Here is a 16,039-nt window from a genome sequence, read left to right as displayed (position 1 = left end):
CCTATGTGACTCTAGCAGCCATCTTGGCTCAGGCAGAGCCTTTTTAAGGCCCTAGCTCCCAGGTTTGGCGCGCATTTTGTGAGTTGGTAAAATAGGGACAGGTACCCAACCTGGTAAGGACAGAACTAGCATCAGGGAAAGTTTCCTGACAAGGAGGGAAAGGTTGGGGCTCACAAATTCTCTGGAGATCTTCCTGCTTGGGCACAAGATGGCCAGTCTGTATTCTGCCCCTCTCAATAAGCGCTGTCATCCTGCTCTCTACAGACTGTTGGATCTGTGAGTGTTCCCTACTAGGCTGCCTTCCCATCAGATTATTTGTAAACTGTCTTTGTATTATTTCAATACAAGTTCTTTCATCACACTAGGACTGTGTGTTATTGCTGCTGCACCACATTGCACCACACCTGCAGGTTACTTCAGCAAGTTAACACTGGAACACCAGCAGGCAGGTAGGTGGGAGCAGTATCAGTCTAACGTAACAACAATTAGGAGTGTCTGCGAATGTCACTGGTAAAGCTGGCCATACACTAATAGAATTTCATAAAAATTTTCCTTTTAGGAACATTCCTTTGATTTTTTTAAAGGTTAATGGAGTCAATTTTCGACCGTAGTGACAATTAGATTTAAAAAAGGATGGAAATATTTTCTATAACAAGCACATTTACAACAGTAAATGTGGTTTTCATTTGGTAAAGTCAATTCATTTTAAAACTGAATGTTACAAGTAGTGATGCACCGATATATCCGCAGCTGGAAATGATTGGGTCAAAATAAGGTTATCAGAAAAAAAGGTGCCAATAATGGCAGCTGAAAAATGCATGCAATTTTACTGTGATTTTCATAGGTCATGTGACTCAAAAACTGCATCAAAAATGCAGCACATGTGCGTTTTTGATGCATTTTTGCAGTGTTTTCAATGCATTTCAATGGGGAGGTTCAATTCACCGCAACAGAAGTGCAATGGACCAGTGTGAAGACATACATAGAATTTAAAGAGATGCATTTTTCTTGAGCTTTTCTTGCGCATTTTTTTAAAATGCAAACGTTCTTCAAATATTATTAATTAAAAGTTGAATAGAATACAATTATATATAAAAAATATATATATTTTTTAAAAACTGTCCTTTTCGGTTTTGGTTTTCGACCAAGTGCATCCTGAATTTTTAGTTTCGGTTTCAGTCCAGAATTTTCATGTTGGTACACCACTAGTTACAAGCAAACACATTTTGAAGCACTTTCAAATGACATCGGGTCATTGAATGTAATCAGCATTTTTGTAAAATTTACTAATGTATAGCTCATTTACCACAGTGACTGACTGTAAAAGCTTTGAGTCATGAATACATCACATGATTGCTTTGAATAGGATACTATTTTTAGAAAAGAAACAGGGAGCTGGAAAACTGAATTATCCTTCAAGGTGTGGGTACTGTTACTTTGTGGTCCTATAGGTGGACACAGGTGCAAATTAAGAAAAGCATATGAGGTCAGCACATCTAGTACAATTTGTTTTAGCAGAACTGGTCATTTGCTGAACAATCAGACAGTGAGTAACTGGACCCTGCAATTTACTAAACAGATGCAAAGTTAGAACCAATAACTCAAAACAGATTCGGAATGACAAAGAGGTATACACTGCAGAAAAATACAAAACAGATCATGAAGCTGCACAAACATGGACTCTTTACAGCAATGTAGCTGAATAGCATAGTTTCCATAATAACCTATAGCAGAGATGCTTAAACTACGGCCCTCCAGCTGTTGTGGAACTACACATCCCATGAGGCATTGTAAAACTCTGAAATTCACAGACATGACTAGGCATGATGGGAATTGTAGTTCCTGAACAACTGGAGGGCCGTAGTTTGAAGACCCCTGCCCTATAGTAACAGAGAGTCTACCTAAAGATGCCGATACACTAGATGAGCAATCGTTCAAAAATCTGTCATGTGGACAGTTCGTCAGTTTTTTAGTTCAGGTAATAGGCACAAATCTAAAATCGGTTGTGACATTATTTAAGACAAAAAAATTGAAGAAAAAGTTGGGAAAACTTCTCCCAAATGATTGATAAATTGAAGGGTTAATGTGTTTCTCCCCTGTTAAAAATTGAACTGTTGGTACTGCGCATATGTGACCCAGATTTAAAAAACAAAACGAGAAACGTATCCCCTGAAACATCGCAAAGCTATCTTGTGCCCTACGCTTTCCCATTCCACAAATTTATGGGACATGACTTGTAGGAGATGGCCCCACACTCCCCCCACATACCTGCAGCCCCCCTGTTTTGCAATCCCCTCTTCCTACCGGGCATGATGTCTGATAGGTTTCACTGGTGGATAAACAAGGGCCTTTAAGGGACTCCTTAGACCACAAAGGGATACGTCCCTCATCGTACTTATTATATATAGCTTGGAGATGCCCCCTTTAGAAAACCTTTGTTTGCAGCAACTTTATCATTCTTTAAACGCCTTGCAGAATCACAGCCCTGACGTAACCGTAAGTACTATGTTGGAAAACAGATGTATGCAGGGGATGTGTATCTATTCTATACAAGCTCCTTATTACTCCATCTGATAAACTTTCTCACCAGGTGGTATGGGAGAAAGATTTTGGTATGACCTGTGAGGGGGAGGACTGGCATTCCTGGAGTACCCAAATTCATAAAGGTGTATTGAACACTGCTCTGATCGAAGCGGGGTACAAAGTTCATGCCTGGTGGTATCTGGTGCCAGAGCGCCTTTCAAGGATGTACCCAGGTTCGTTGGCTTCCTGCTTCAGGGGTTGTGGCCAGATGGTCACAACCTTACACATATGGTGGACTTATGCCCCATACACACGTGCAGATTATCTGCAGACTTTTGTCTGCAGACTTACCAAAACCATATAATATGAGGTCAAACCTAAACACTTTCAATTTGTATGCAATCCGGCAGGCCCTTGCACTACATAGAAAAGGTAAATCTGAAGACAAAAGTCTTCAGATAATCTGATAGTGTGTACAGGGCATAAGTATGGTAAATATTACCAAAGATGCGAGCATAGCCCTGTTAAACAAGCTAGTTGAGAATGTCCCGAGACACACAGACTTTGATTAAAGCCCCGTACACACGTACCGATGGTCGGCATACAAATGTTCCTCTTTTCTCCCCGGGATGTCGGTGTCTGTTGAAAAGTGCAAAGACAGCACAAGGACAGCACAAGAATTTTGTCTGCAGACTTCAGCTGACTGCAGAAGTGATGTCATGTAATGGTTAACTTTCCCTGTGTTTTTAATTTTCTGAGCATGCCCAGTCTTGCAAATCTGCGGTCTGTCGGCCGAATTCTGTACTGACAGGCGAACAATCGTCCGTTCTGGTGTCCGCAGACAAAAATTTTCATGTTTGCACGAAAGACTTTTGTCCGCGGATTGTGCGCAGACATCTGTCGGAGGCACCATACTAACACGCGTACAATCGGCAGATCTTTCGTCCGCCGACGTTTGTATGCCGACGAGTGTGTACGGGCCTTTACTTTCTGTTTTTGGCGGGTAAAATGTCTATTGCATCTGCATGGAAATGTCCGGCTATTGATCTCACCTTGATGAAGCGCAAACTCATCTGGATCAGGACACAGGACAAGAAATCGCTTTTTGAAAAAAATTGGTAACTCTGGCTTAGCTATTTGCAGGTCCCAGACACACGGATTTGACCCACAGGCTCGAGAGAGTCTGACCCCTGTGTGAAACCACTTTCTTTCTTTTCTTCCTTAGACCCACTATTCTCTTTTCTATTCTCATCCAGTAACTCTTATTTCTTTTTCCATGTACATGGTACTTATGGTACTAGTAGAAGGGTCCCTGGACCCAAACACCTGGTCGAATAGATGTTCGGATCTGACCTTAGGATGTTACTGGTTAAAAGATGGAAGTATTGCTGTTATGTAGAGCTTTTTCACTGATGTTCAATACTAATGGTGCCTAAGGTTTTAAGGCGTTTTTTATTTTCTATTCAGAAAGGTAATGTTTCCCTCCCTAATAGGGTCCTCCACATCATAGAACTGGTGTGAGTTTGCCTCTATCAACTCCTTGGACTCTAAATCAAAATAATAGGCAGTCCAACTTTGTTACTTGTTGCCTTATGTGTACCAATGTTGCTGTGTATGTAACACTGGCAAATTACTATTGTTGCTATATTTTGTATGTCTACTTATATCTTGGAAAGAAAAACTTAAAGTGGAGTTCCACCCATTTTTAAAAACTTGGATTACATAGATATATGTAATTCCCTTTAAAACTACTTTTACCAATGGAAACTTTTTTTTTTTTTTTTGCTAGGAAATACCTTATTTTCTTTATTCATCCTCTCCTTACTTCCGGGTCCGGCCGCCGATCGCCGATTACGTCATTCGGCGATTCGCAAGGGCTGCTGGGATGTATCTCATGGGATGAAATCTCGCATTATTACACAGGTGTCCTGAGCTGTACTGTATGTATTGGATTGAGGCCGTGCTTCGCCGTGCCTCCGCCCCGCCTCTGCCCCGCCTCCTCTCAGTGAGCTGTACTCGGATGCATTGGATTGAGTCCGTGCTCCGCCCTGCCTTCGCTCCGCCTCCGCCCCGCCTCCTCTCAGTGAGCGAGGACTGAAAGCATTATATCCTCACTGAGCTCACTGAGAGGAGGCGGGGCAGAGGGGGGGCAGAGCACGGCCTCAATCCAATACATACAGTACAGCTTAGGACACCTGTGTAATAATGCGAAATTTCATTCCATGAGATACATCCCAGCAGCCCTTGCGAATCGCCGAATGATGTAATCGCCGATCGGCGGCCGGACTCGGAAGTGAGGAGAGGATGAATAAAGAAGAAAATAAGGTATTTCCTAGCAAAAAAAAAAAAAAGTTTCCATTGGTAAAATTCGTTTTAAAGGGAATTACATACATCTAAAGTTACTAAAATGGGTGGAACTCCACTTTAATAAAAAATTATTGACACAAAAAAGAAACGAGAAACTGATTCATTTATGTCCATTGCACAATTTATCATTCGAAATTTGGTCATCACATCAGGGCAACATCATTCACCTGGCTGGAGATCACTTACCCAGCTCTTTCTGCCGCATCACGTGTGACCTCTATGTAATGCTGTCCAATAACATAGGGAGTTTTGGGAAAAAAAAGCTAAAAGTGCCACTGCATCTAAACATAGTGAGTAAATGACACTCTGCTGCAATAGCTTCATACATGGTAACACCCCTCCCATTTTTGTATATATTTTATTTTATCTTTTCATGTGACAACACTGAAGAAATGACACTTTGCTACATTGTAAAGTAGTGAGTGTACAGCTTGTATAACAGTGAAAATTTGCTGTCCCCTCAAAATAGCTCAACACACAGCCATTAATGTCTAAACTGCTGGCAACAAAAGTGAGTACACCCCTAAGTGAAAATGTCCAAATTGGGATAAATTAGCCATTTGCCCTCCCCGGTGTCATATGACTCGTTAGTGTTACAAGGTCCCAGGTGTACATGGGGAGCAGGTGTGTTAAATTTGTTATTGCTCTCACTCTCTCATACTGGTCACTGGAAGTTCAACATGGCACTTCATGGCAAAGAACTCTTCAAAGGGTCTGAAAAAAAGAATTGTTGCTCTACATAAAGATGGCTTCTTAGGCTAAGATTGCCAAGACCCTGAAACTGAGCTGTAGCATGGTGGCCAAGACCACACAGCGGTTTAACAGAACAGGCCTCACCATGGGCGACCAAAGAAGTTGAGTGCACGTGCTCAGCATTATATCCAGAGGTTGTCTTTGGGAAATAAACATATGAGTGCTGCCAGTATTGCTGCAGAGGTAGGGGGGGTGGGGGGGGTCAGCCTGTCAGTGATCAGACCATACGCCGCACACAGCATCAAATTGGTCTGCATGGCTGTCGTCCCAGAAGAAAGCCTCTTCTAAAGATGATGCACAAGAAAGCCCGTAAGCAGTTTGCTGAAGACAAGCAGACTAAGGACATGGATTACTGGAACCATGTCCTGTGGTCTGATGAGACCAAGAGGAACTTATTTGGTTCAGATGGTTTCAAGCATATGTGGTGGCAACCAGTTGAGGAGTACAAAGACAAGTGCGTCTTGCCTATAGTCAAGCATCGTGGTGGGAGAGTCATGGTCTGGGGCTGCATGAGTGCTGCCAGCACTGGGGAGCTACAGTTCATTGAGGGAACCATGAATGCCAACATGTACTGTGACATACTGAAGCAGAGCATGATCCCCTCAGTTCAGAGACTGGGCCGTAGGGCAGGATTCCAACATGATAACGACCCCAAACACAACTCCAAGATGACCACTGCCTTGCTAAAGAAGCTGAGGGTAAAGATGATGGACTGACCAAGCATGTTTCCAGACCTAAACCCTATTGAGCATCTGTGCGGCATCCTCAAATGGAAGGTGGAGGAGTGCAAGGTCTCTAACATCCACCAGCTCTGTGATGTCTTCATGGAGGAGTGGAAGAGGACTCCAGTGGCAACCTGTGAAGCTCTGGTGATCTCCATGCCCAAGAGGGTTAAGGCAGTGCTGGAAAATAATGGTGGCAACACAAAATATTGACACTTTGGGCCCAATTTGGACATTTTAACTTAGGGGTGTACTCACTTTTGTTGCCATTGATTTAGACATTAATGGATGTGTGTTGAGTTATTTTGAGGGGACAGCAAATTTACACTGTTATACAAGCTGTGCACTCACTACTTTACATTGTAACAAAGTGTCATTTCTTCAGTGTTGTCACATGAAAAGATATAATAAAATACTTACACAAATGTGAGGGGTGTACTCACTTTTCTGTCCACCTTATAACTGGCCATACACAACACAACCTGAATGAACAATCTTTTTTAGATTGACCAAAAATGATGTAGTACAAATTGAGTAGTACAAATTACATAGTACAAATTGAGCGCATTGTTTATAAAATGTTGTCATATCAGAAACAACTTGTCGCTGGCAGCAGTCAGTATGTTTAAACTCTCTCTCGATGCACATGGCCCCCAGCCATTTTTATAGTCAGGAGACTCTCCTGTGATTGTGAACAGCAGGTAAGCATAGAATCTTGGCAAAGAAATAGATAGCAGTACAAAAGGTGCATGAAATTGTGTTATTTCTACCTAAGGCTAATGTCTGATAGTGACTCTGCCGCTAGCAATCCTGCCACTGACAATTGGTCAAAATCGCCAGGGGCAGCATCGCTAACAAGCTGCCTGTTTGTTCTTATAGAATGGCTCCCTCTGTAGCTGAAGCAGCACGATGTTGCTCCCGAGTCTCAACGCTAGTGATCAAGATTCAGCAGCAATAAGGGCAAAGACAGAGGGACATTCAGTGGCATCTGGCTACAGAGGGAAAGATTCCATATGGACAGGCAGGCAGTCATTTTAGTGACGTTGCAACAGGTGATCTGTATGTAGCGGCAGAGTCACCTGTCTGATATTGGCCTTAGTTTAACCGCTTCAGCTCCAGAAGGTTTACACACTTCATGACCAGGTCATTTTTTTTTTGCGATTCGGCCCTCCGTCACTTTAACTGACAATCGCACGGTTATACGACACTGTACCCCAAAAAATGTATGTACTTTTTTTCCCACAAATAGAGCTTTCTTTTGGTGGTTTTTGATCACCTCTACGGTTTTTATTTTTTGTGCTATAAACAAAAAATTACAGACAATTTAGAAAAAAAAAAAAGTTGATATTAAAACATACCCAATAAAAAATGTAAAAAAATCTAATTTCGTCATCAATTTAGGCCAATATATATTCTGCTACATATTTTTGGTAAAAAAAACCCCAATAAGTGTATATTGATTGGTTTGCGCAAAATATATAGCGTTTCCAAACCATGAGATATATTTATGTAATCTGTATTTATTTTTTATTTTTTTAACTAGTAATGGTGACGATCAGCAACTTATAATGGGACTGGAATATTGGGACGGATAAATCGGACACTAATTGACACTTTTGACACTTTTTTTTTGAACCAGTGACAGTAATACAGTGATCAGTGCTAAAAAAATTGCCCTGTCACTGTACTAATGACACTGGCTGGGAAGAGGTTCACATCAGGGGCGATCAAAGGGATAAATGTGTTCCTAGGGAGTGTTTACTAACTGTGTGGTGGTTGCTTGTAATGTGGGAAGGTAGAGATCCATGTTTCTGCTTAGCAGAAACACAAGATTACTGCCTTCCCTTGTCACAGAACGGCGATCTGCCTTTCTGCCTGTGCCTCGAACGATCAGCGGACATCGTGTCTGCTGGACTGGCTGATTGGCTCCTGCTGTATCCAATCACAGTGGGAGCAGGTGGGCGGTGGCATGCGTGCACGCCCTAGACCTAGTGGTGCAGAATCACATACCTGTAGGTGATATTGCGCACAGGAGCCGCCTCCCAGCAGTAAATGTACGTGGGGTGGTCATAAAGAGTTTAATAGAGGTTATTTTAATTAGTTATTTTCCTTAAAGTAGAAGTTTAGCGAAAAACTAACTAACTCTAAATCTACTGGCAGCCACATTCTAAAACTAATGTATCTAACCGTGTAAAGCAAAAATGGCTATACATACCTTTTCTGCAGCAGCTCAGGTCTGGTCTCCAGCGGCGGAAGCTCTGTACAGGAGATAGCCGACATGGATTGTGAAATGCCTGGAAAGTGACGTCACCCATAGACTTATTATGGGGCTTCTGTTGTCGGCTGCCTCTCCTGTACACGCCTCCACACAGAAGCCGCCACTGACAGCTCAGCATGGGACCAGACCAGAGCGGCTGCAGAAAAGTTATGTATACTGATTTTTGCTTTACAGGGTTAGATTAGTGTTAGAATGTAGCTGCCAGTAAATTTAGAATTAGTTAGTTTTTGGCTGAACTTTTACTTTAAGCCGGCCGTAGATGGATTAAAACTGGTTTAACTGGATTAACTGGTTGGATCTTGATTCAACCCCCCTCACAATCTTAATCAGGCATTTCTACAATTCAGTGCATTCTCTGCTCACAGCTGACAGCTGTAAAAAAAAAAAAAAGGCAGCCGGCAAAGTTTATCACAACATTGCTCAGCGCTGATATAAAATAAACATTGTATCATTTGATTCTTTTAGATCAAAGGGATGAACTTCCATCTGTAAATTAGGTCAGTTTAACCACTTAAAGACTAAAGCTTGATACACACTATCCAACTTTTGTGATTAGATTTCCTTCAGATTTACCTTTTCTATGTAGTGTAAGGGCCTGCCAGATTGCATACAAATTTAAAGTGTTTAGATTTTACCTCATATTATATGGTTTTGGTAAATCTAAAGGAAAAAGTCTTCAGAAAATCTTATCGTGTGTATGGCCCATTAGCCTTTTTCTGACATTTGTTGCTTAAGTTAAAATCATTTTTTTTTTTTTGCTAGAAAATTACTTAGAATCCCCAAACCTTTATATACAGTATCTCACAAAAGTGAGTACACCCCTCACATTTTTGTAAATATTTTATTATATCTTTTCATGTGACAACACTGAAGAAATTACACTTTGCTACAATGTAAAGTAGTGAGTGTACAGCTTGTATAACAGTGTAAATTTGCTGTCCCCTCAAAATAACTCAACACAGCCATTAATGTCTAAACCGCTGGCAACAAAAGTGAGTACACCCCTAAGTCGGCCGGCAGAACACAACAGCACAGCGGGACGGATTCCCCCACCAACACTGACTGTATTGATGGGAGAATTGAGCAACGTTCTTTCCTTCCACACGTGAAAGGAAATCTATGGCCTGCTTTAGTAAAGTTTCTGCAGATTGTTTTTACATTTCATTGATAAAGTGAGTATGTATATTCCTGTATGTTACTGTGTCATTGTCATGGCCTCTGTATGGCTGGTGTCAGAAGGGTGATTCTGCCACTAGCAACAAAACACCAGAACACGATCATTATAGGTTGCCTATCTGTCCCTATGGAATGGCTCTCTATGCAGCCAGATGCAGTGAGAGGTTGCTGGCCCAAATACTGCCTAATCTTCATCACTACGCTAGCAATGTGAGCAACATCTCACTGACCCAGCTACAGAGTGACTATTCCATAGGGAAAAACAGGCAACCTCTTAGTGATCCTGTTGCTGGCTTTAGTGATCCTGTAGCTAGTCAATTTTTTTATAGGAGCAAAATCACCCATCTGATCCAATCAGCCTCTGTACTCTGTATAACCTTGTAAAAGGTGGTGTGGCTTTATAAATCATGAAAACTACTATTACTAACATACCTTCCAAGCTTCTGAAATGTTAAAGAGGTATGTCTTTTAGCACACAGTATGTAGACAAAGGAAACATTCCTGCTGTGGCACCGATTAACCAGACCACAAAGATTGAATGGAAATTAATGGGATGAAAATTATTATTTAAGCCACTGAACTGCTTTTCTGACCTCCTAGTATTTTTTCCTTTTCATATTGGCTTTTCAAAATAAAAAATGCAGTGATTTAGAGTTTGAATAAAAGTATAGTATAGAAAAGACTTTCTCATTTCTGGAAAAAAAAAAAAAGAAAAGACTTTCTCAATCTTTTCAACATTGAGGAACCCTTAAGTTAGCTTCCTGGTCTCAGGAAACCCTTGCTAAATATTACTGTATCTACAACTCATGACACAATAGTGTGATGGTCAGTGGGAAGAAAGCTCCAAGCTCCCTACACTTGTGATCACTGGAAAGAATTACCCCCCTTACAGAAAGCTAAAAAGATAAATGGTGTCAGTGGGAACTTATCTGAAAGGCAGAAATTGCTCATTGCTTGAGGAACCCCTTGCAACCTCTTGAGGAACCCTAGGCTGAGAAACCCTGGTGTCGCAAAAATATTTTTGGTAGAAAATAGTACATTTTGTATAGGGATGTGCACATCAGGCCAAAAAGAGGGACAACTGAGGCTGCACAAGAGACAGAGGGATTTGGTCTCAAAAGATGGACAGTCCTTTTAAAAGAGGGTCAGTTGGGAGCTGAGCTAGTACTTCTACTACTACTACTACTATTATAGCTCTCAACTGTCCCTGATTTTGAGGGACTGTCCCTAATTTGGAACAAAGTACTAAAACTTTCATCCAATTTCAAAATTTTTGCATCTGTAAGTTTCAAAAGTCAGTATTATCACTCGTTCACATTGAAGCGATTTGTCATGCGCAAGTTGTAGCCTATTGAGGGCAATTGCACCGCTCCAATCTGTGCGACAGTGACTTTGCGGTGCCGCATCAATTTGCAAAAGTAGTTCCTGCACTACTTTTGCCGATTTCGGGTGTGACTTCAATAGACATCTGTGCATGAAGCCACACAGATGTCTTTCATGTCACACTCGAAGTCGAGGCTTTGTAATCGTGCGATTTCAGAAGATGTTGCACGATTTCAAAGCTGTGTTCAGTGTGAACGAGAGTCAAAAGGAATAGTAGTAGTAAAAAAAAAAAAAAAAAAAAAGTGTGGACTTAACTAATATTTTTTTTTTTTTGGTTAATTCTCTATTAGTGCTCTTTCACACAGGCGGACCTTTTAGATCCACCTGTCCGTTTTTTTGGCGGATCTGAACGGTCCCCCCATGCATCCCTATGGGGCATCGGATGTCAGTGGAGACATGTCCGCTGACATCCGATCCGATCCATCAAATCTGGACGGATGGAAACCCTATTTTCCATCCGTCCAGTGGATCGGATAGGATGGGATCGGATGAGAATGGACCGAGGCCTAAATGTGTAAAAGTGTGTAATGTAGAATATGTATAGTATAGCATTGTTTTTTTTTTGTTTTTTGTTTTTTTTTTTTGTTGCAATTTCTTTTTATTTAAGGAATATGAGACATTACACATTAGGAAAACATAAGAGGTATTTGTGACAAACAGTTATATATGTTTTATCATAATAAACACAACATAACTTGTGACTATACAGGGAACAATGAAGTAATATAATAAAATAAACACAAAAAATAACATTTCATATTTAAAAAAAAAAAAAAACGTAAGGGGTTTAGGAAAGGCAAAAAAGGGGGGAATTTCTATTACAAGAAGGATAAAGTAAAGTCAAGAGTGCAACTAGTACCTGGGAATGATAATTACTGTGATATTTACTGTAAGCTGTTATGTACTGGACTGGTGTAAACCTGGTCAGCGAAGGAGTGGGTGGTGGTGGTTGGAGAGAGGAAGGCATTCTCCTGACGGTGAGAATGGACCTTCTCTTCGAACAAGTGTAAGGTGACCAGGGGGCTTAAGGCCCCTTTCACACTTGTGCGACTTGAAAGTTGCGCGATTTTACAGCGATTTTTCTCCCGCGATTTTACAGCGATTTTGACTGGGCTTGAAGCAATGCCTATGTCTTTGGACTTTAAAACGAATTAAAATTGGGCCAAAGTAGTGCAGGAACTACTTTGAAGTTGCGCATATATGAATGGGTATCATTGGAAAACATGGCAAACGACATGTTGTGCAACTCTGATGTCCAAAGTTGCATGACAAGTTGCAAAAGTGTAAAAGGGGCCTAAGTGTAACAAAGGCCCTTTGTTCCTTGTACAATTTCACAAACCCTAAAGCTGGATACACATTATACATCTTTTGTTGTTAAATTTCCTTTAGATTTAAGCCCTGTACACACGTACCGATTGTCGGCCGTAAATATTCGGCCGACGACCGATCGGCCGATTGTAGGCTTGTTAGTATGATGCTTCCGACAGCCGACAGCGCATTTTCGGCCGAACAGAATCTGTCGTGCAAGCATTAAAATTTTTGTTGGCCAACACCAGAACGGCCGATTGTTCGCCAGTCAGTACAGATTTCGGCCGACAGACAGCAGATTAGCAAGACTGGGCATGCTCAGAAAAGAAAAAAGACAAGGAAAGTTAACCATCACATGACATCACTTCTGCAGTCGGCTGTTGTTGGCCGACAAAATTTGTGTGCAGTCTTTTGCAGTTTTCAACAGACACGACAGCCCTGGACAAAAGACAGCCGATCGTTCGGCCGACGATCAGAACGTGTGTACGGGGCTTTACCTTCAACTATGTAGTGCAAGGGCCTGCCTGATTGCATACAAGTTGAAAGTGTCTAGGTGTGACCTCATATTATATGGTTTTGGTAAATCTAAAGGAAAAAAATCTAAAGAAAATTGTATAGTGTGTATCCAGCCTAACATGAGCCTTGGGGGTTGATTTACTAAAAATGGAAAGTGCAAATTCTGGAAACCAATCAGCTTCCAGGTTTTATTGCAAAAGCTTAAATGAACAAGCTGAAGTTAGAAGCCGATTGGCTACCATGCACAGCTGCACAAGATTCTGAGTGCTCCAGTTTTAGTAAATCTACCCCATGGTAAGGGGTCTGGGAGCTGCGTTCATGTATATGAATTCAGTTGGGGTATGGGTGAAGAATGCTGGAAGCAGTCCTGACTCCTGAGACCCTTTGTCTAAGTGGGACCCATCCACATGTATCAGAACATGGTTAGCCTGCTTACATACACAGGTAACATGCAAAGGCACGTCATTAAGTAGAATTTGTGCATTGTGCAATCATGAGAAATCAATCATTACTATATTTCAGTGCGAGTGATTTCAGAATCACAATTATCCATGTACTTGTAGTCTTATTTGCTGGCCTGACCTCCCCTCTCTTTAAATAAAAATCACAAAATGAGAACTTTAATTAAAAAAAAAAAATAAACATTGGTGGATGTTAGAAATTGGAACTCCTGGTCCAACCAGGAAGAATAATTAAACCTACACTCAAAAAAATATGTTGGATTTAATTAACTATTTTATGTCAACAAGTTGCACATAACTGGGTTACGTTGAATTTAAGTAACATGGTCTATTCTTTACTTAAATTCAACGTAACCCAGTTTTGTGCAACTTTTTGACATAAAAAAAGTTAATTAAATCCAACATATCATTTTTTTAAATGTAAATAGCTTAGTATTGTTGATGAGATGTGGTTGCAGTGAGAGTTCATTGCAGTACCTGCACTTACCTGTAGGTGTCGGATCCTGCTGTGGCTGATGTAGAGCTTCCTAGTGATTGCAGGGATCCCCCCTGGGATGTCAGCGATCCTAAAACATTGCATTGTCCTGGGGGAGTCACAGCTACATCGCCGGGGGCAATAAGCCAGACAACTGCACAGGTAGGAGAGCAGGCACAGGAGACAAATGACAAACATATTGAGCTAACCCTAGGGAAAGATGAGGCTGCCAATATATAGTATGATCAGATCTGATTATGGAGTGCAATCACAGTCTGTGTATTTATCTAAGCCAAGAGGTGACAGCCAACAATAGAATCCCTGACAGTCCTGATGAATTATCAGTAAACACAGGTGATCAGTACAGTGTTATGGAATGTGACCATCTGGGGGCTCTATGTGTGGTCTGATAAACCTATCTAGTTGTCTTTATCAGAAATCAGAGTAATGAATGGGCCAGGTCTAGGAATAGAGATTGATGCAGTGATTCATGCTTTCATTCTTGTTTTATTATAATAAATATATATATACAGAATATAATATAGCATCCAGAGTATCAAATATTTGTCTAGATACAAAAGTGTAAGGGGGTATAGCTCAGTGGTAGAGCATTTGACTGCAGATCAAGAGGTCCCCGGTTCAAATCCGGGTGCCCCCTTCTTTTGTTAGTTTTTTATCTTCACACATATTCTCTTTCATAATTTTTTCATTCTAAAAAAAAAATGCAATTCATGTTTAATTTATTTTATTTGCCTTTATATTCTATAGCAAATAAAATCTCTCTCTCTATATAAATATACAGCTAAAAGTAAGCAATGCAAAGCACTGTGTGTTGATAAACTATTTCTACTGACATCTAGTGGCCAATATTAGGAACTTTTTTTATTTCTCTTTTTGCCTGTAGTTCACACTGATTTGTTCTTTGTTTGTCTCTTGTAGCATGTCACTAATTATTATTATTATACAGGATTTATATAGCGCCAACAGTTTGCGCAGCACTTTACAATAAGAGGGAAGACAATACAGTTACAATACAATTCAATACAGGAGGAATTAGAGTCATAGTCTTGTGCCAAGAATATGTCTATTAAAATACAGGTAAGGGGTAACTCCACTTTAGTGGGGGGAAAAAAAGAAAAGCAAATAAAAAAAAAATGATATTGTGTATACAGTTGCGACACAAGTCATATTGTAATTGAATATTATTAAAAATGACCTTTCCTTTTCAATCTGCAGCGCTGTCATTTTCTGAAAAATGCAATATGGCAATCTGAAGGTGTTCTATTCACAGAATGTGTACAGAGTACTCCTCAGAAATGTAATTTCTTCCTGTGTGATTGGCTCACTGATTTTCCCAGAAGTCTGCACTGACACAAGTCAAATTTTGGGCATCCTTTGCAACAAAAACGTTATTTTTGGCCAGATACTCTCAAAGGGAAATCACATCTAAAGGGATGCAGGCCCTGCCACTTTCTTTATTAGAGCCCTGCAGGTACTCAGCTGAGTGATGATTATAAAACCGCTCCCCTACAGCTTCCCTCAGCACATGGACACAAACAAGCAGCAATTTATGCAGAACAGCAAAAGGTAGGAATAGGCAACAAAGTTGGTAAAATCCCTGCGATGTACATAGATCACCCTGAGGGGAATGTTTTTTTCCTCAACAAAAGAGTTCTTCTTTAACCACTTGCCGACCATATCACTTACATGTACGGCAGCAAGGTGGCTCTGCTGTGCTAGTGCGTGACCCGACACTTCCAGGTAGGGGCGTGCGCGCGGCACAGACAACCCATCTGTGCTATGATTATACACAGCAGATGCCGATCAGTGGGTGCCAGCCAATGTATGACCACCAGCACCCGCTGATCGTTGGAAAGACACACAGGACCGAGCTCTGCCTATGTAAACAAGGCAAAGCAAAGCAGGGAATAAAATCCATCACTTCCCTTAGTATAAGCACCATACACAGTACACATGAACACTGGTTGGGCACACAATGTGTACAACCCAGAGTCCCATGGTGCAGCGACTCTGCCCCCTCCCACTCACCCTAGATGTTTAACCCCTTCCCAGCTAG

General features: G+C 41.0%; 1 protein-coding gene across 1 annotated transcript in view; it reads right to left on the bottom strand.

The window, feature by feature from the left end:
• LOC309550554 (nephrocan-like) overlaps nt 1-14,196 on the bottom strand; it is a gene marked incomplete at its 3' end in the record, with an annotated part of 21,813 nt that extends 7,617 nt beyond the window's left edge. The window contains exon 1 of the mRNA XM_082250906.1: nt 13,975-14,196. Coding sequence (XP_082107032.1) covers nt 13,975-14,160 — 186 coding nt within the window. The 5' untranslated portion in view covers nt 14,161-14,196. The remainder of the gene's footprint in view (nt 1-13,974) is intronic.
• Between the last annotated feature and the right edge of the window lie 1,843 nt (nt 14,197-16,039).

The sequence above is a fragment of the Pelophylax lessonae genome (assembly GCF_965119305.1).
Source record: "Pelophylax lessonae genome assembly, chromosome: 3".
NCBI lineage: Eukaryota > Metazoa > Chordata > Amphibia > Anura > Ranidae > Pelophylax > Pelophylax lessonae.
This window is presented reverse-complemented; position numbering and strand designations above follow the sequence as displayed.